The sequence below is a fragment of the Pelobates fuscus genome, chromosome 2 (assembly GCF_036172605.1).
Source record: "Pelobates fuscus isolate aPelFus1 chromosome 2, aPelFus1.pri, whole genome shotgun sequence".
Classification (NCBI taxonomy): domain Eukaryota; kingdom Metazoa; phylum Chordata; class Amphibia; order Anura; family Pelobatidae; genus Pelobates; species Pelobates fuscus.
Window position 1 is genome coordinate 79399298 of NC_086318.1, and position 21503 is coordinate 79420800.

General features: G+C 39.8%; 1 protein-coding gene across 6 annotated transcripts in view; it reads left to right on the forward strand.

Annotated features, from left to right (window-relative positions):
- AGFG1 (ArfGAP with FG repeats 1) overlaps window positions 1-21503 on the forward strand; it is a 96024-nt gene that overhangs the window by 62471 nt on the left and 12050 nt on the right. For 2 of the 6 annotated variants that reach the window (XM_063442308.1, XM_063442307.1), the window contains exons 4-7: window positions 2232-2394; window positions 11930-12098; window positions 17849-17968; window positions 21205-21276. In XM_063442308.1, the coding sequence (XP_063298378.1) occupies window positions 2232-2394; window positions 11930-12098; window positions 17849-17968; window positions 21205-21276 (524 nt within the window). The remainder of the gene's footprint in view (window positions 1-2231; window positions 2395-11929; window positions 12099-17848; window positions 17969-21204; window positions 21277-21503) is intronic. The other 4 variants (XM_063442310.1, XM_063442312.1, XM_063442311.1 and 1 more) reach the window with 2 other exon arrangements.

Consider the following 21503-nt stretch of genomic DNA (forward strand, 5'->3'; position numbering starts at 1 on the left):
TTTCCTCAATATCTTCCTCTTCTCCCCCTCTCTCAGGATATATTATTCTTTTCTTCCTGTCTTCTTTAGTTTTCTTTAAAATCATAAGACAAAGTAGGGACTCTTTGTCTTATGGAGGATTTCTCCGCTTGACCAGCTCAGACCAGCGGAGGAGCAAAGTGTGCTTCATTTCCGCTGGTCAGAGCAATTTTCCCATGATCCCTAGCTTTCCTCCCTGTTCCCACAATGCTTCCTGTCAGTATTGCCGAACGTCCTGTCACTTAGACAGAACGCCGGCAAAACTGCCGAATTGCATCCTAACAGAATGAGAAGAGTTTCTCCATTGGTGTTGGGATGCAATTCGGTACTTTGTTCGTATCGGAATTTCATTCTAATGAATGAAACTCAGATCCTATTCATTGCCGCAGACAAATTTACTAATGCTAAGTAAAGATTACTTAGTATTAGTAAATAATATGCCCCTACTCGCTATACCGCGAGTAGGGGCATGTCTAGTTAGCAGTGAGCAGCCACAAAAAACCAAATCCCCCCCCCCCGCGGTGCGCGGTGGGTGGGGGCCCTAATAAAACAATAAGGGGGGGGGACCTACTGTCCTCTCCCCTGGCCCCCACCCCTGCGCGGTGGGTGGGGGCCCTAAATTAAGCCCCCCCCCCCCCTTCATCAAGGTGACTAAGGGGTCCCAACCTATTATCCTTCCCCCCCCCCGGCTTTAATAAAACAATAAAGGGGGGGGGGGACCTATTGGGTGGTGGGTGGGGGCCCTAAATTAAGCCCCCCCCTCATCAAGGTGACTAAGGGGTCCCAAGCCCCTAGTCACCACCGCCCCCCCCCCCCCCCACACCCAAAACATTCTATCCCCTACCTACCCCCCTCACCCTAAAAATAGTGAGGGGGGAATAAAATAACTAACCTGTAAAAAAAAAAAAAAAAAAAAAATTAAACTTACCATTTGACGTCTTCTTTTTTCTAAATTCTTCTTTCTTCAGCCCCCAAAAAGGCCAAATAAAAATCCATCATACCAGTCGCACTTTAAAAAAAAAAAAGAGCGCAAAAAAAAATTAATCCATGTTCACCCATGGAGGGCACGCCGCGTACTGAGCTCCGCAGGGCGGGTCAAGGCTTATAAAGCCTTGCCCCGCCCTGCATTTAGGCTTAGAACACTCTGATTGGTTGGTTTAAGCCAATCAGAGTGCTCTGTGTAATTTTACACAGCGTGGGAAAATTCAAAAGAACTTTCCCACGCTGTGTAAAATGAGACAGCTCAGGGGTGGGGGCCAGGGGGGGAGGGCAGTAGGTCCCCCCCCCCATTATTGTTTTATTAGGGCCCCCACCCACCTCGCAGGGGTGGGGGCCAGTAGGTCCCCCCCCCCCCCCCCCTATTACCATTTTATTTTTTTACAGCGAGCAGCCACAGGCTGCTCACTGTTTAGTGGACATGACCCCCATAGAGTGAGGGGGGGACCTTGGGGGGCTTATGAAGTGGTGGGGAGCACTGCTCCCTGCCGCTTCTATCTTTACATATTACAAGGAGGGAGCTGCACGCCGGTAGCTCCCTCCTTGTAATAAACTGAACGAACAAACGAGCACTGATACTCAGTGTTAGTTTGTTCGTCTGATTTTTTTTTTTTCTATTCATTCATTCGTCTGTCTGATGAATGAATAGATGAAATTCCCGTTCGCATGTCCAGGTGTTTCACTGGGCATGTGCGGGAATCTCAGAGTCTGTGTAGTGTGGGTAGATGACGTGTCCCACAGGGACTTCACCTACTCACACAAAGATGGCGGCGCCCTGAATAAAGATCGGGGCAGAAGATAAAGAATAAAAAATAGGTAATGTGGGGGGCTATGGGGCATTTGGGGGTGACTAGGGGGTCAATTGGATGTAGTGGAGGCGGGAGGGGGGTTAAAAAAAATCGGGATTCGGCATGACAGTGCCGCTTTAAAACATTCAGAATTAACTTCCTTTTTCTGCTAATCTTTCCTAGCAGTTCTGGTCCTTAGATTACTGGAGATGGTGTTTCAGATTTCATTTATTAGCACCTTCTGAGTATCATCAAACAGCCTTTTACACCTTCCCTAGTTTGCTGCTGTCATTCAGTTGTCGTTTTAAGTGTCAAAATAGCTTTCCACGTCTTTCAACTCCCAAATGGTTATGGTATTCTTAAAGCACAATGGAAGATAAAAATCTATACTTAAAAATTACCAGCCTCTTTGTCTTCCTTACTATGCAGGTACGTTCCCCCAGAACAAGCCAGAGTGGTGGCCTCTGTCCATGCATCGATTTCAGGGTCCTCTGCTAGCAGCGCAAGCAGTACTCCTGAAGTCAAACCACTAAAAACACTCCTGGGAGACTCCGCTCCAACGCTGCAGCTGAACAAGGGAACCCCCAGCCAGGTAAGGATGGGGATGAGCAGTGAAAGCTCTAACATAGTCTAAAACCTCTTCACAAACACAGCCATGTTTAGGCTCTTACTGTAATGGGCAGAATAAAGTCTTGGCTAAATATAGTTGTTTAATTATACTCAACTTGTTGAGTGCTGATATGTGTTACGAGTTTTAATGTGCTCTGGATCGTATCCTACAAATCATCATGAGTCAATTAAACTTTGTGAGTGACTATGTTTTAGAACAGGTGAACTCTGGTGCACTGGTATAAAACCCCTGGGGTGTTCATCAGTATAGGGCATAATTATAGGTCTGACCAAGTTAATAGATTTTTATTAGATTTTTTTTAGCATTACTAAACCGTAATAGTATATAGCACAATAATTAGAATTAGATCGTGAAAAGAAACGGCGTGTACATATATGCTTTACATAAGCGCTACGGAATCTGTTGGCACTATATAAATGGCAATAATAATACGTAGTTACATAGCTGAAAAGAGACTTGTTTCCGTCACGTGCAGCTATTCTCACATTTGTTTTTGCTGTTGATCCAAAAGAAGGCAAAAAACAGTCTGAAGCGCTTCCAATTTTGCAACAAACTAGGGAAAAATTCCTTCTTGACCACAGAATTGCAGTCGGATATCTCTGTGGATCAAGAAGCTATTACCCCACTAAATAAGACTGATATCCCTGTATATTAGGTTTATGCAAGTATTTACTCAATTGCTTTTCAAACATCTGTATAGACTCTGCTAAAACCACCTCTTCAGGCAGAGAATTCAACATCCTTATTGTTCTTAATGTAAAAAAAGCAAACCCTTTTATTTTAAATCTCATTTTCTCCCAGCCTAAATGTGTGACTTACATGAGGTGTGGATAACAAAAATAACTTCTAGGTACCCTATAGGGTCAGGAACACAAACATGTATTCCTGACCCTATTGTATTGCACCTCCTCCCCCCTGTTCCTCTTAAACAGTAAGAACATTTTCCTTATCACCAGAATTGATGATCTCTGCTAATCAAGTGCTAAAGAAAAAGCATTGGAATAGCTGAGATCGTCAAAGAGGCGGAGCGATGGTGGGTCCAAACGCCGACCTGGCCAGTCAGCATCTCCTCCCTGAGATGCATTGTATCAATGCATCTCTATGGGGAAAGTTCGGTGTCTTCATGCAGAGCATGGAGATGCTGAATGTCAATGCTGCACACCACTGACCAAGGCAAAAAGCCTGCAGGCACTGACTAGTCCCCAGAACAACTACAGCTTACTGTAGTTGTTCTGGTGAGTATATAGTGTCCCTTTAAGAACAACTAAACATTTTAACCATGCACAAATTGGATCATCAATTCTAGTCATTCCTGATGACAACACCAAATTAGGCCAAGGTTAAACATAGTTTGGGTTCATAATTTTATTGTGAATTAAAACTCAAGCTATGAACTTACCCGGTCAGTAATTCTGATATTGTTCAGGACTAAAAAAGCTAGCAGATCTGTGATGAGCAGATATTTTTGTTTTTATGTAACCTATCCACTTACAGCTGTGGCTGCACTGATAGCAACATGGATCGTGTGTAAATCTATCTCCGTATTGTCCTTTTTTTTTTTTTTTTTGTGTGACATTCCAGCCACCATAACAACCTGATCGCAATTAAATGTGAGGAGATTGCTGGCGCTGTCTGTAACATGGTGCCCAATCATTCTCTACCCCAAACTTCATCTTCATGTATCGTCATTTATCTCTGAGGATACATACATAAATTTTCCCCCGACTTTGCTGAATGGGGAGCATGTAATAGGCTGCTAGCATCAGCTGACACTCTCAGGCGATCAGCGGCATCTAGTCCAAGGCTTCCTGATTGAAGCCTCACACGATCAGAGGAAGTGGAGGGGCAGAGCCAGATTTTGAGATTTAACCCCTTCAGGACGGAGTCAATAGTGCACGTTCTGATCAAAACAAAACGTAAACAAAAACTGGAATTTGCGCTATATGTCTGTTCACCCGTAGTTCCCCTCTTTCATATTATATGCACCCACACTTATTATATATCATTTTGTTCAGGAGAAACAGGGCTTTAATTTACCATTAACTATTCATATATGGAACATAATTCATTATGAATAAAATGTAAAAAAAATGTGAGAAAATAAGATTTTTTTTTTTTAAATTTGTATTTCCGTCTGACATTTTAGCTGTGAATGTCATAATACTGTTAGGTTTTACTGCACAAAAATGCACATATTTGTAATCAGCGATGTCTCACGAGTACAACAGTATCCCCCATTAACAGGTTTTATGGTGTTTTGGAAAGTTACAGGGTCAAATATAGAACGTTCCATTTTCAAATAGAAATTTGCCAGATTGGTAATGTTACCTTTGAGACGGTGTGGTAGCCCAGCAATGAGAATTACCCCCATAATGGCATACCATTTGAAAAAGTAGACAACCAAAGGTATTGAAAGTGGGGTATGTCCAGTCTTTTTTAGTAGCCACTTAGTCACAAACACTGGCAAAAGTTTGCGTTCATATTTGTTTTTGTGTTAAAAAAAGCAAAAAACGAATATTTGGCCAGTGTTTGTGACTAAGTGGCTACTAAGAAAGACTGGACATACCCCACTTGCAATACCTTGGGTTGTCTACTTTTGCAAATGGTATGCCATCATGGGGGTAATTCTCATTCCTGGGCTACCATACGCTCTCAAAGGCAACATAACCAATCTGGCAAATTTCAATGTAAAAAAAATGAAATGCAAGCCTTATATGTGACTCTCTAACTTTCCAAAACACCATGAAACCTGTACATGGGGGGTACTGTTATTCTCGAGAGACTTCACTAAACACAAATATTAGTGTTTGAAAACAGTAAAACATATTACAACAATAATATAGTCCATAAAAGTGCCGTTCGTTTGTAAAAAATGCAAAAAACGTCACTTTTACTTAAAATATCATCGTTGTAATACAATTTACCAATTTGAAACACTATTATTTGAGTTCAGCGAAGTCTCCCGAGTAAAACAGTACCCCCCATGTACAGGTTTTATGTTGTCTTGGAGAGTTACAGGGTCAAATATAGTGCTTGCGAATTAAATTCTCAGCACTTTCTCCCTGTGTTGTCAGGTATGTCAATCAAATTTTTAATTAATCAAATCACCTAATTATGTTAAAAGATTACTTAAATATACACGTAGAATTTTAATATATATGCATTTATAGGTATTTAAATTCTACGTGTATACTAATGTAATCTTTTATGTAATTATATGTATTTATCTATATATATATATATATATATATATATATATATATATATATAGAATGTCATTCTAAGTGTATTTTGTTACCAATATATATATATATTAATAACAAAATACAGTTAGAATGAAATTACATATGTATATATATAATTTATATTAAATTTTGTTTCAATATTTTATTTATTAATTTTATTTATTTATTATTGTATTACGTGTATTACGTATTTATATATATATATATATAGAAAATATGTATATATCTATTATATATATAATATATGTATATTATATATGTAACGTCATTCTAAGTGTATTTTAATACTAATATATATACTTATATTAGTATTAAAATACACTTTGTATGACGTTAAATATATATAATATACATATATATTATATATATATATATATATAATTATATATAAAAATGCATTTAATTTATTTTATAACCTGTCTAATATTTTTTTTTTACACCTCCTACCAGCAGGGGGACTGTCTAATATTTTAGACAGTCCCCCTGCTGGCAGATCCACAGCCAGCTATAGGGGGCCATGTGATTGCTCTTTGAGGCCTGATTTGCCGTGGGAGGGCTGCCTGGGCTGTGAGGCAGTCCTCCCGAAGCGGAGCGCCGGGAAGGTGAGTATACCGGGCGCTCCAGGGGCTTCAGCCGTTACGGCGTGCTATGCCGTCACAACGGCTTTAAAGCCCACTTAATCCGCGACGGCATAGCACGTCGTAACGGTGTTAAGGGGTTAAAGGAGCACTATATTGCCAGGAAAACAAACTCATTTTCCTGGCACTATAGGGTCATAAGGTCCCCCCCACCCTCAGGGCCCTCCTCCCGCTGGGCTGAAGGGGTTAAAACCCCTTCAGCCACTTACCTTTCTCCAGCGCCGGGCTCCCTCGGCGCTGGGGAACTCTCCTCCTCCTGCCGACGTCCGATCCGAATGCGCATGCGCGGCAAGAGCCGCGCACGCATTCAAACCGCCCATAGGAAAGCATTACTCAATGCTTTCCTATGGACGTCCAGCGTCTTCTCACTGTGATTTTCACAGTGAAAATCGTGGAAGCGCCTCTAGCAGCTGTCAGCTAGACAGCCACTAGAGGCTGGATTAACCCTCCGTGTAAACATAGCAGTTTCTCTGAAACTGCTATGTTTTCAGCTGCAGGGTTAACACTAGAGGGACCAGGCACCCAGACCACTTCATTGAGCTGAAATGGTCTGGGTGCTTATAGTGGTCCTTTAATCAGTTATGGTAAGACTTTGCTTGGATATCTCTCGCACCATAACAACTTCACTCAATATAATATACTTAAAATGATTTATTGTGGTTTATTCTAAGTGCTTTGTATGCTTACATGAAAACCATCTTCCACTATTCATAACTATACAATAAATTATAGAAAACCCAATATATTTTCATCTTATCTTCTGTTATGATGATGTGGGATGCTTGGTATGGCTACTTTGTGTGTTTTTATAAATAATGTAATTCACATAAGCGATTTCCTCCATAGATATTTCCATACACATAAAGCCCACATAAATGCTATAATATAGATTAAATATGGGGATAATGAAGCCTCCACGGGAAATGGATATTTAAGCTTATGTTAGTTTGGCATAATGCGGAAAACTGGTGTGTTAGACCTATAGGAACCAAAAGGTTGCAAAGTACCCACGAGGCCTGAAACAGGATTTTTCCGAATCTATTTGACCCTATCTTGCCTTCACAACTAAGCCAGTCATTATGTTTTCCATCTGTGAAGACAAAGGAGGTTGAGCATTGCCTCATTCCTGCCACATTGACGGCTGGGAAGACTTATAAGTTGCATCAAGAGAAACAAAGATGGGGATGGTGTGAAGGTGTCTCTATATTCTAGGGACCCATATACCTGCTATATCCTTTGTTGTCTCAAATCATTCCCAAACAAGACTGACACATTCTCATCCAGACAGGCAGTCTCTCTATTTTGTCCACTGCTAGATGTAGGTCTACCTTTTGCACTATCCCGTCCTTTCCTGGATTACAGGAATAAAGGAAGGGGTTTAAATTTGCTCTTTTTACCTAAACATTGTCGGTTTTCCTCTCGGTAAAGGTAGCGAAAATATATATTCAATATGTATTTCTAAAGAATTTTAACATTTCCTAGAACGTAAAACGGTGTAATGCAAGAGAACTGTTGGTAATCTGGCTCTGGGCTTGCTTAAAAGGATTAACACTTCCCAGCATTAGATGTTAATAGTACAAACACGTTTTGGACATAAAGTACGGTATGTGAAGAGTTGCTGTCCTGGGACATGGAAATATTATGTAATGAAAATACATTTATTTTCCCCAATTTATAGAGTTCGTGGATACAAATTATAAATGCTTGCTACATGCAGCTACCCCATGTTGGTTTTTGTTTTGTTTTTTTGCTGTGGTGCTACAGGTTTCTGAGGTCACTTTTTCCATCCTGCATTTTGAATTGGGTGGCAAGCTAGTGACCGAGATAATTTTACATTTCACGAACAGTACAAGCAGTACCAAGCCTTTACATAGCTTCTGCGTTACGTGACCGAGTTCTCAGTCCGTACCATGGAAGCGCCTCTAGTGGCAGTCAGTATGACTTTGTGATCCTTTAAATTCACTTTTACTTCCAGACAATTCTCACAATAGACACATTCACAATTTGAAGGCAGCTATGCCTCATACCCCTAGATCAGTCTGTTGGCTCTGTTAAGTGAGCTAAATTAGAACATTTTCTACATTAAAGGGAAACTCCAGTGCCAGGAAAACGATCTGTTTTCCTGGCACTGGAGGGTCCATCTCCCTCCCACCCCCCAATCCCCAGTTGCTGAAGGGGTGAAAACCCCTTCAGTGACTTACCAGAGGCAGCGACAGGTCCCACGTCGCTGCTTCCTCCTCCCCCTGCCGCTCCTCCTTCTGCTTACGTCGGCCGGTGGGCAAGACTGATCTCGCCCGCCGGCCGAGGAGACCTAATGCGCATGCACGGCAATGCCGCGCATGCGCATTAGCGCACCCCATAGGAAAGCATTGAAAATGAATTTCAATGCTTCCCTATGGGGAATAGAGCGACTCTGGAGGTCCTCACACAGCGTGAGGGCGTCCAGCGACGCTCTAGCACAGAAAACCTGTGCTATAGAGCAGGAAGTTCCCTCTAGTGGCTGTCTAATAGACAGCCACTAGGGGAGGACTTAACCCTGCAAGGTAATTATTGCAGTTTAAAAAAAAAAAAAAACTGCAATAATTACACTTGCAGGGTTAAGGGTAGTGGGAGTTGGCACCCAGACCACTCTAATGGGCAGAAGTGGTCTGGGTGCCTGGAGTGTCCCTTTAAGACAAATTGCTAACATTTTATTACACCGTTTTTGGGGGGGGGGGGGGGGGGGGAGTTGCATTCCTTTGCAAGAAAAATGTGTTTTAATACTGAATACATTGAAATATTGTGCACTTGTTCCTGTAGGACATTTACTCATTATTCAGTAAGTGTATGATGTGTGTGTTCAGCGCTATAAATCTTTCATTGTATTCAAAAATGTTTTTCTACTTTTGCTTAATATGGGAACCCGGTACTTTTTGTGCCAAGTCAGGTTTCAGTGCCTACTGTCCTTAATGTTAAGATCATGACCTCTTTATTCCGGCATTTCTCTGTTTCGAAATATTTCCTTCCTGTTGTTATTCAGTTCCACAGTGGCCTTTCCTGCAAATTCTCCTCACCAAGTTTCATTTATTTTCCTCCTTATCCCATGTTTTTCACACAATGCTGAGTCTTCTATAATTACTCCCAGCAGTGCATCAGTAATGAGCTAACCTCATAATTATCACAATTTTCCACTTGTCAAGAAGCAAAACAAGTGTTCGTTCCCCAAGGTGGAGGCAAAAAAAATAATTAAATTATTTAAAGGAAGATTTCTTCACCTACTGGACCTAGAAAGCATGTTTTAGCCTGGTCTAAAACTCTGTACTTCAGGTATGTCCACGAATAGAATTTTCAGCTGATTGTTAGGCAAATCAGCTCGATGTGAATAGTTGCTCTGGGCAGTTGCTGCCTCTTGAATTTAGTTTTACTGAACTAAACAACCAGGAAGTAAAAGGGCCTGACAGCCAGCAGGATGTAACAAAGTTCAAATCTAAATGTGCCAATTTCTATTAAATCTGCAAAATGGAAAAAAGAGAACACACTCTTTACACATTGAGCAAGCTGAATTGCTTTAACCCCTTAAGGACACGTGACATGTCATGATTCCCTCTTATTCCAAAAGTTTGGTCCTTAAGGGATTAAGGGTCTGGATTGTCCCTTTAAGTTGGCTTTGAAATCCTTTTGAAAATAGTAGGGATTAATTCTGCTATATTTAGTTGGCATTTGATTGTTGGTGAATATAGTGAAAGACTGAATTGTAAACAACTGAATGCAGGAGAATTTAGCCAAACAAAAAAACATTAGCAAAAATCAAATCTAGCATTCAGTGACTAGACCCGTGAGAATTTTTAAAATAACTTTGTTTCTAAGTGCACCTTGACTTTTTTTGCCATGACCATTTATTGGGTATTTCCTAGACTAGTCATTTTGGATCACTACTCATTACACCAGCAATGACTAAGCTGATGATAATGTAGTGAACTTTATGAAGTGTACCTTATTTTAGGATGTCATTGGACGACCTGCACTGAATAAGTTAAGAAAGCGGTTTCTCCGGAGAGAAAGCTGAGGAATGCTACCGAGCAGAGCAAACTAGTTGTAGCTAAATATTCAGTATTTTGTGTTTAGTTCATTGCCAACAGGTATTCAGCTGTCAGTGTGTTCTTATGTATTGAGAACAAGTTTATTCCACCTGTTTTACTGCTTTAAACAATAAGTGGATGTACCTCTCTAACACCAGTAGTTAATTTAAAGCCCCCCTCCCTGTAATTGTATACCTTCACAGGAAGAATTTGGATTGAGCATCTTTAGCATCAGTATAATTGCCTTTGCATAACCTGTTAGAATGCACTAGTAGTGGTTAATGCAAAGCCATTTATATTCACCTGTGTCAGGGAAACTGGTTTGAAAATTATCTTGCATCAGTGGCTGAACTGCAGAGGTCATCATTACCACCGGGCCCTGGAGTTCGGCCTGTCAAGGGGGAACCCAAGCCAGATGCCCCCGTCCTACCCACTTATAAAACCAGTATTTCTTATATTGCCAGTTAGACAAAATACTAAATAAATTACAGCAGGGAGCACAGCTGTGTGATCTCATTTTTTCTTACATGTTATTTAAGAGTGGGCTTTTATTTTTTGTTACCCTTCCGTGACAAGGGCCAAGAGCCAAAACATTGGTGGTTTGTTTGCTTATTTTGCTCTTTCTCATTATCATCTGTCGTGAAGTGTTACATCCATCACCATTACTATATCTCCTTTTAGAAGTGTTCATGGTGGTAGGAGTCTCGACGTGCAGTGTTTGTGCTTAAAATACTGCACATCCAGAGTTATTGGCACCTGTGTGCACCCCCGCAACACGTGGCTTAGGCAGTCTGTTCCGTGAGGACTAATATCGATTCTTTGCATAAAATATGTCATCAGAGCGCACTGGCGACAGATCTGGTCAGATGCTCAGGCTAGATCACTCTGCCCGCAAAGGGAAGTTTGCTCTACCTGCCCTCCATGCAGGCCCTCCCCGCCTACCTCTGATGTAAAGATGTTTTTATTAATTTATTAAGAATAGTCCTTCCTCTCACTGGCTCTGAACACCTACATATGCTCTGAGCTAGTGTGAATGCTCCAGGCACACGCTTCTGTTTGAGAAGCATTTGATTGGACCACGTGAGGGGTCCTGTGATGTCTGGGCGGAATGGAGTACCGGAAGGTTCAGCCGCCTCTCTATTTAAAGATATATTTTAACATTTAATCCTGCATTTCGTGATGGACTTAATGTGCAATGAATGCCCTTAGGGTATTTTGCACTAATACTAAGTTTCCTGTTCTGTAACTTGAACATTGTGTATATGTTTTGCAAAGATGCTATGCCTTTATATATTGCCATCATATTATTATATTTGCGTATGATCTTTTATGATGTGTATAATAAATGTTGCTAGTTTTGTAATTTAAACCCAATGGAAATTGAGTTTTTTATAGTGAGCATCTTTCATTTTGATTCTTGGACAAAATTTTATATATAACTGATGTTAGTGTTGCCTCCTCTATAAATTTTTTTTTTTTTTTTTTTTTTTAAGAGGTAAAATGATGCACTGAACAGTCACCAAAAATACTTAATCAATCTCTTCTCTTTTTGCAGTCTCCTGTTGTTTCACGTAACCAGCCTCAGCAGCAACACCATCAACCTCTAGAAAAGAAACCGTTTGACCTTCTTGGTGACCTTGGGGCTGATATTTTTGCTACACCTGCTCCGCAGCCTGCTGCCACTGCTAACTTTGCCAACTTTGCAAATTTTAACAGTCATGCTGGTATGGAAAATAGTATTTAAGAGTGTTCCTTTCTGCAATCTTAAATTTATTGTGTGTCTTGGTCAAAAACTTGAATAATCTGCTACGTGTTATACTGGTGGCCTCGCTTTCCCATGTACAGACTTACACCAATGCAGTCCGTATGAGGGAGCGTTTATTTAAAAAGATACAATGTTCGTGCTTGTGTATTATCCTGCCCTCGGAAATATGTCTGTCTGGTGACTGTGAACCCTTCCAGAAACCACAAGCTCTGGTTATCTTTCAATGCATAGCCTGCCTATACATGTACGTCTTAATACAAGAATGTAAATAGCCTTTTAATGAAAAAAAAAAGGAAAATCATCAAAAAGCTTTCATGTATTTAGCCTTTGTGTGTGTATTATTTTGTAATACATGCATATGAATTAATACTAAATATCCTTGTTTTTCCTGGTTTATCCATGTTCTATACATGCAGCCATCTTTAAATCTTCTTTGGTCAGACACACAACTTATCCAACCAAAAACCTTGCAGGTAATCCATAGCTAATAAGCCTTCGCAAATGCAGATGTTAAGTAGAAGTGATGAATATCTCAAAAATATAATATATGCTAGTTTTAGCACTTCGAATTACCTGTTATGGTCGGATAAGCGGTACTTCAGAACACAAAGGACTTAAAAGAACGCTCCAAGTACAATAACTACCAGAGCATGCTGTATTGTCGATTGGTGCTGGGAATACACTGGTGTCCTCCATGATGTAAGTAGTCAAACCATTTGCTGACTGTTTGACTTCCAGGGGTTCACTAGAACAGAGCTTTTGGCTGCAGGGAGTGGCGCCCAGTTTGACTACAAACCGTTTTTGTTATACTGGGGAGCGCCAGTGAACCCTAGCTACTACTGCACACTGTAGTGGTTATGGTGCTTGGAGTGTTCCATTAAAGATGGCCGCTCCCACAAAGTTAAGCTATGAAATACACAAGAATGTATTTAATGTATTTATTTGTATAAATTCTGCAATAATACATAATGCTATAATGCCTGTGACCTTTTATTTTCAATAAGAAGTTTTACTGTTCGAGAGCATGAAAGGTTTAACTTGGTCTTACATTCATGCCTTGAGCTGAAAGCAGAATCCTTTTTTCGATTTTATTCTAATTACCGTAAATTGCTTCTGGTAAAGTAGTAAACTTTCTCCTCAGAGTTTTGGGACATTTTGGATGGAAGACTATCCACGTGACCTAGATTTATATGGGTTTTGTTTCATGAAATGAATGTCGTCTTATCTCTAGTTTTTCCTTTCATTTATTTTGCCCTGTTTTAGATCAGTGGATATGGGCTGTTTTAATAATGTAAAAGAGCCTTTGAATAATTTAGGGGACTATGCGAAGTAGTATCAGGTTGGTCTGGTTAATGGTGAAAAGAATCTTACTTAGTGTGCCTAATTTCATTTCACTTCCCTAAGTTCTGCATGCCTTGTGAGCCTGAGACTATAATAAGGTATCCTATAGCTCATTCATAGCCAGTATGTAGCCCTTCAGCTGTTATGGAACAACTACCTTGACACTTTGCCATATTAAGAACAGAAATTGCCACCGCGCAGCCCACCTGCTGTAGGAGCAAACCCAGATGATTGTATTTACCAGACTATAGTATTAGGTAGTCAATGAGAAGGAGTGTTTAAAAAAAATTGTCAAGTAATGTAAAGCTCACTTTTACATTTTGCTCTATTGTGTATGTGTTTTTTCTTTCTATTTGTGTGTGTGTGTGTGTGTGTATATATTGTGATCCTTGTCAGGAGGTAGCACGGTCCTCTAGGGCAAAACATGCACAGTCTTTTAATGCAACTTCATTCCAGGCACTTTATTTGCAAGTTTACACATGAGGCAGCAGCAAATGAAAACATAAATGCAATAATGGAACACAAATCCCTATAAACAAAAAGCCTAGCTCGTCTGAGCACTAACTCACGTCAGATTCCCTATCTCTCAGGGGTTAAACTATAACAAAATGTATTGGTTTCACCAACCTCTAGTGTCTTTGTCAGCTCTCTGCACTCCCAGGGCTCCAAGCCAGCCTTGACTGCTTCCCTTTCTGCACTCCCAGTGCTCCAAGCTAGCCTTGACTGCTTTCCTTTTGCACTCCCAGTGCTCAGTCTCCTTGACTCTCTCACTGGAGAGAACAGCCTCTCTCCCACCTGCTTCCAGGGAGGAAACCAGCAATCCCCCTTTATCTGCCTAGCAGGGAGTGGTTTATTCCCACTGCTGCAGCTGAGCAGTGGGTTGGAGACAGCTCCAAAAAACTCTGGCCTGGACCCTATTTCTCCCAGTTGTGTATAAACTGAGGAGTGGAGCATTGGCCCACCCTGCTCTCCAAATGCTCCACCCCAGGGGCCCATAACTAAACTCTGGTTTGTTTTGCCTACAACACAAACTACACATACTCCCCCTGGGGTTAAATGGCCTCTCTGCCTTCACTTTATTAAAATATATAATCTATTTTATTGGTTAAAGCATTAAAACAGTGTAAAAAGGAAACTAAAAAGTATGTATTCTCCCCCTTGTTTACATGGTTTATATCCTCAGATATAAATTGTAGTAGTGCTGTAGAATGTATTATATTTATGTTAAGTAGATATGATGCATGCAATGTGATATAACCAGCATATAAGGTTCAGCACTTTATCCATAGCTATTTTATGGTTATTGTATTCCTATAGCCCATTTATAGGCATTTTAAATGATGTACACACAAAGCCCATTGAGGGATAAACGGTGCCCACAAAGTTATGTTTGCACCCATGCAAAAAAAAAAAAAAAGATTTCTCTCAAACAAATAGAGGGCGCTGATAAGTTAGTAATGTAAGGTAAAGCTTGATCACTATGATATTATGGCACTGTGATAAAAACACTTGCATATAATCTTAAGGGAACATTTGAATTTTGAATAAAAAGAATAAAATAAATTGTTTCCCCATTGTGCATGGAATCCAGTACTTCACACACAGAAGCATTTGATGCACACCCAGCGTCTCGTGTCTCCATATTCTGTGTGCTGGATCTTTGCTAGTCTGAAGCCCCACCATATGAATGGAAACTGCAGAATGTAACCAGTGCCATTTCTAAGAAACTGAACTGTTTTAATTTGTAAGTCTGCAGAGGTTTAACTATCAGCCTTTAAAGGGACACTATAGTCACCCAGACCACTTCAGCTCAATGAAGTGGTCTGGGTGACAGGTTCTCTGGTTTTAACCTTTTAGATGCAAACATAGCAGTTTCAGAGAAACTGCTATGTTTACATTTGGGGTTAAGCCAGCGTCTTGTGGCTGTCTTCCGGACAGCCACTAGAGGCGCATCTGCGACGCTGGAGGCATATTATGCCTCCATCACGCATAGCGTCCATAGGAAAGCATTGAGAAATGCTTTCCTATGGACACTGCGCATTTGGCTCCGCTGATGTTGGCGGGGGAGGAGAGGTCACCAGCGCCGAGGGAGCCTGGTGCTGGAATAAGGTAAGCTGCTGAAGGGGGTTTAACAGTGTCAGTAAAACCGCTTTGTTTTCCTGACACTATAGTGATCCTTTAACTGAACTGATTTTGGAGCTTAGACTTTCCCTCTAGTACAGGCTTCCCCAAACTCAAAACTCACAGGTTGACCTTTAATTTTACACAAAAGATAAAACGATCATAGCCTAAAAAGTTCCTCCGTAAAGCATGAATATGGTGCCAGACACACACAAAAAAGTAAAAAACAAAATATGCACAAATACGAATTATTGTGCAAATAGCACATACTTGCCAATCATATCTGCTCCCATTTGGGACACTGTAGCAATCCAGTGTACCGAATGAAGGTCATAATGTTTTGACTTGTTTGGTTGCTTTTTTAAATTTTATTTATTTTTTATAAATAATTAAATGGAAACCTGTGAATGTTAATCTGTGCTGGATAAGTGTATTATGGTAATATGCATATGCAAGTGTTTTACTACAGTGGCGCTTAATTATAGAGATCAAGCTACATTTAACAATTACTCACTTATGTCTTCCCATTCTAGATTATAGCACCTCAAAGCCTTGGTCTACTTTCTGATGCTTCATGCTCCTTATCATTTCCAAGTTCTTCATCATTTTTTCTGTAACTCTAGCCTTTCATAGAGCCTGCTCTTGTCGAATGAGCCCATCCTGCCTGTTTTGCACACCTGTATTGTTTGAAGGCTTGCCCATGGGTGCTGCCCTTTGTGAGAATACCCACTTTATACTTGGTTTCTGAAATGAGGTCTTCCTTCACCCGCACCTGTAGCAGTTGTTAGAACTTACCAAGAGTGTGATCCCATCTACTTTATGCTGCCACTAGTGAACTAGATTATTCTAAGAATTTTAATATTTTAAACATTTATTTCACTTCTATCAAACTTAATTCTGTTTTGACTAAACCTTAACCCCAGCTCAAAGGAAATGAATGTTTCACATGATGTTAAAGTGAAAGATTTCTTAAACGATTACACCAGGAGCTTTTGTGTTGACCTTCTTTGTATTATAAATTATTGCCCTTTAATTGATCACATTTAGCTAGAAATTGATATGAATCGGCTAAATAGATCATCTGAGGGATAGTAAGTAAATTATGATACTGCATTTACAAAATTAAAAGGATAATATTGTTATAAGAAGGTTAAATAGTCCATAACTAGGAACTACAGTCTTATTTTTATTAAAAACCTAGTATCTAAGGTAAAGACAGATCAATCTTCGGCAAAGCATAGGATATTATAAGCTATGATAATGTTATGTCATGGTGGCATTGCTGGGAATTTATGTTGCATTCTATGTCTGCCTTCAGTCCAACTTGCCCAAATTAAGCTGCCTAAGGGTAGTAATTAGACATGCCTGTGCTCTTTCAACAATTTAGCAGAGCAGAAGAAGGCACTAGGCGTGTATGGAGAATCTCACTTTGGGAGGGATTGGAACAGGATGACAGCAGGACATAGTGGAATGAAGGCGCTTTATTTACCTGGAGATGATAGAGTATAGGGGACTAATTGTAAGATGGGACTCAATTTAAAGAGCGCGAGTCATGTGGTGGAGACAGTTGCTATGTTACAAAAAAATGGATGGATCTGGGTTTCTGGTATGGGATAGGTGGATGGGAAATGTTCATAGACATGGGAACTGGCCTTTTGGTATGGTGATACCCAGGTATGGGCTCTTATTTTTCGAATTTGTACATATATTTTTAAAATCACTTAACCTTCTATAATCCATGCGTGTAAAATGTTTGCATTTGTTTAGGCTGGTGCATATTAGGAATTCTTGTGGACTTGTTTCAGTTAAACATAATTGACTGGTTATAGTACTGACTTTGTATTACTTTGTTACAGTGAGGGGCTTGCATGCTGTGTGAATGAGGCAATAATGTATTGTGGTGGTGTACGAAGTCCTGTTTATTTTTTAACCAGTTGTTCAATCTGTTCCTATATACACAGTCTGTAATATTCTCCTTTTTTCCCATGTATATACACACCATCCGTTGACAGGTTATGTGACCCATTAAAGCTGAAACTTTTTAAAATTGTGAACACAACCCAGAACAAAAGTGTATAGCCAGCAAACCCTGGTCCATTCTGTAACATCACTAATGTGAAGATCTGCAATCTTTTGCCTTCGATCTTTAATCTCTGCATTTGTTTTGCTATATGTTACCATTCACGCTCATTAACACCAGTCTTTTCCATTTTGTTTTATTTATTTTTTATTTTCCCCATTTTGCAGCTCACAATTCTACCCATGCAGACTTTGCAAACTTTGATGCGTTCGGACAGTCTAGTGGTACGAGTAATTTCGGAGCATTACCCACATCAAGTCAGACACCTACCCCGCCCTTAAACACAGGTAGTTCTGCATCTCTGCGCTTACTTGCATTTAAGACCTTGTACCACATTATTCAGAAAAACGTGCTTACATCACATTTCTGTGCTTGTCTGTCTCATGCTTGTCAGTTACAACATAATTTTAACAAAGTTAACTTACATGACATTAATAACCTGTAACGTATATTTAACTTTGTTTTTAATGTGTGTGTGTGTATATTTTATGCATATATTTTTCATTAAAGCGGCACTATCACACCGAACTTTCTCCTATTGCTTCCTCTTCTCTTCCCGAATCTGTTCTTCTATTCTTCCTATGTGATCTGGTTTTCTTTAAAACATAAGAGGTACTAGGGACTTTGTCTTAAATGTTTTTCCGCCGATTGACTTTCTTTGGCTCCATTCCCTGTGTCAGAGAAAGTACTCGCCCTTCTACTTGACACAGGAAATGGAACTGACTTAAACTCCTCCTTGGGTCAGAGAAAGTCAGGCGTAATTAAAATACATAAGACAAAATAGTCCCTACTTTGTCTTATGTTTTGAAAGAGAACTAAAAAAGAAAAGTACAGATTCTGAGAGAGGAAGGAAGCGAAGAGGAAACTATAGGAGAAGGGTACGTTTGGCGTGGCAGTGCTGCTTTAAGCATCTAAATAGATTAAACTGAATGGTTGCATATTTGCAGCCTCAGAGGGTAATAACTAAATGACACAATTTTCTGGAATGAACATTATTATTTATGTCTGTATTTTTGTGTAACGCACAACTGTACTAGAACGCACAGATAGTGGTATATGAAATATATGTAGGAAGTGTCTCAAGTGGTGAGATGTGGAAATAATCACAAAATAAAGAAAGTGAAAACAATAGACGATGAAGTGATAGAAAATAAGTAATACAAATAAAATTGAACATTAACATACAAGGTATTGAAACAAACAAGACTAGAAAATTAATTATATCTAAAATACTAAAAAGTGTGATGTGATGTGAATGAAATATTAGAGCGAAAATCTGTGAGAAACTGATAAAGTGTGAGCTAAATATAGTGAACATAAACAAAGGAAAGATTTTCTAACATAAGGAGAACCTAAACTTTACAAACACAAACTCTTGGGGTGATTTGGTTTAAACACATGTATATAATAGTTTTCTCGCGGTTATAGAATTTGTGATTGGTTTACTCTCCTGCACAGAGATGTGCTTGGCAGTACTTGTTGAAAGACTAGAAAATGTTTCCACTGGTTTTGCAGTTTTTCCATTGCGGAATGCAATCATGAGGTTTGCGTCCTTTTTCCAATCTTGAAAAGTTGGCTCTGTCTTGACCGTGTATGAAAGACCACATGGGCTTGTGATCAAACAAAACTTACGGTCCATCTGGGATATGGTGTTATGCTTCAGCGTGACTTGTCATTTTAAGTGGGGATGTGGGAATCAGGTACCAGAAAAGATGTGGTTACATGTCACACATTTCACATCCCTTATTGCAATCCAATCTTCATGTTTGATTTTCACTTAAAGGAACACTCAAAACATCATATCCACTAAAATGCACGAGGAGAGGTAAGTAGTCAAACCATTTGCTAATGGTTTGACGTTCCAGTCTAGGTCGCTTGGACCGTTGTTTGCTCTCATGAACTAAGGGCCTGCTCATTGGTTGCAAGAGTCGATTGAGTGCTGTCAGCCAATGTGCTAAGACCTGAAATACCACACTTCCGGTTGTCAACGGATTAAGAGAACACTGTAGACTCCCAGTCCATCATCTCAATGAAATTGTCATGATGGCATGTCCTTCAGACCTGTGTTTTTTTTTTTTTGTTTTTTTTTTCCCCCTCTGCAGATGGGGACTGGGGACCTAAGCGGTTACCAGGGCACTATAGTGTTTGGAATACACTTGTATTCTTAACGCTGTAGTGTTCCTTTAACCCCTAAAGTTAAGCCAGACAAAGGGACATCCTGCAACCATAACAACTTCATTTTAAAGTTCCCTTTAAATCGCTTGTATTTGGCCAGAAAATGCCAACAGTTTCCTTTTAAAGCTTAACTTTCACTAGTGAGATTGTTGTGCTGTATATTCCCATAAAATTCCCGCTTGTTTTAATTTTTACATTTTTTTTTTGTTATTAGTTAAATCTCCTGACTGGCGTGACATGTGAATTAAATGAACCCCTGCAGTGCCGTATCCACACATGGCACTTCTGAACAAAATCCTGGGTGTGCATAATTGCCCTTGCTGCATTATTCTCACCAGCAAACAGTGCAATGGTGTAGGAGCTGAGGATCTCTGCCTTCCAGAGAAGGGATAATTCTACTTTTTACTGATTCTACTGATCACTGTAGGGAAATCTGTATGAAAGAATTATTAATAGAACTAATCAGAGAATACAGAATGTGAACTTTTCTTCACGTGAATTTTGATTAGTCAGCTTTTTAGGCGTCAGATTAGCTAATTAGTACTGTATGACATGGGAAATCATATCTTTAATGTAAGAAAACACCTGTTATGTTTCCTATCGCGCTAGCCTGCGCACTCTGTGCTTGGAAATATCTCTAAAATAGAACTATTGCATTCCTATTGGTGATAATTGTTCATCCAGTCTAGTACATGTTGGTAAATTACCTTGTGTGTATTTTTCAAGTATAAAAAATAAGCAAATATATCACGGATGTGATAGATCCACTTTAAAACAACATGGTGGTTCATGGGCTGGTGTGGGGAGAGGCAGATTATTTTCCTGAGCGCCAACTTGGAGCAAGCAAAGAAGACTGCCTGTCCCTCACCTCAGTAAGTTTTAGAAACCTGCTTGACGTAAGCCACAAACTGCTTGTACCTGAGTGTTATTGTCAAATTACTGGAAAAAAGTTTGTTATGCCAACTAAACCTTTTTAAATGTGGTGTTTTACTTTATTTATTTTTTTGACTGATAAACTATTTGCGGAACTAATTTTACAGAACGTTAGGATGTGTTGCTAAACTTTCATCTAGAAAACTTTAGCTAATGCAAGTTACAGATTACTACAAATAACTGCATGTAGATTGAAATATCATTACGCATTTGATCTGCCCTTGTATGTATGGTGGTGAGTGTGTGTGGGTTTTTGTGTTGGGTGTTTTTTTTGTTTTGTTTTGGGCTTTTTGTTGTCACTGTTTATTCCCAGCTTGTTGCTGCCCCTTTCATTTCTTCGTAGCATCTTGATTTTTCTCTGCAACCCCTCTTTTTTTTCTTTTCCACCCCCCTCTCCTTTCTCACGGCCACTCAGCATTCAGAACACTATCTTCCAGTTGCAGTTTTGGCGACTTTACGTCTGCTTTCTCTCTGCAGGCCACTCACCGTAAGTTTTCCAGCCTCCGTGTGGGGACTATATACTCAAATTGCTATGTGCTCTGTTTCTGGTAGAGTAGATATGCTGGTGTTTGTGGCTGAGACCTGTATTAAACTAATAGGAATGCTTATCAGCTGTTCTAGAAATAAAATTCCCACAATCCTTTGCCAGGGAGGGTGGGTTGTATTTCTAAAAAAAGCTGGTAATTTCCCTCGTGGCAACATTTGCACGGAACC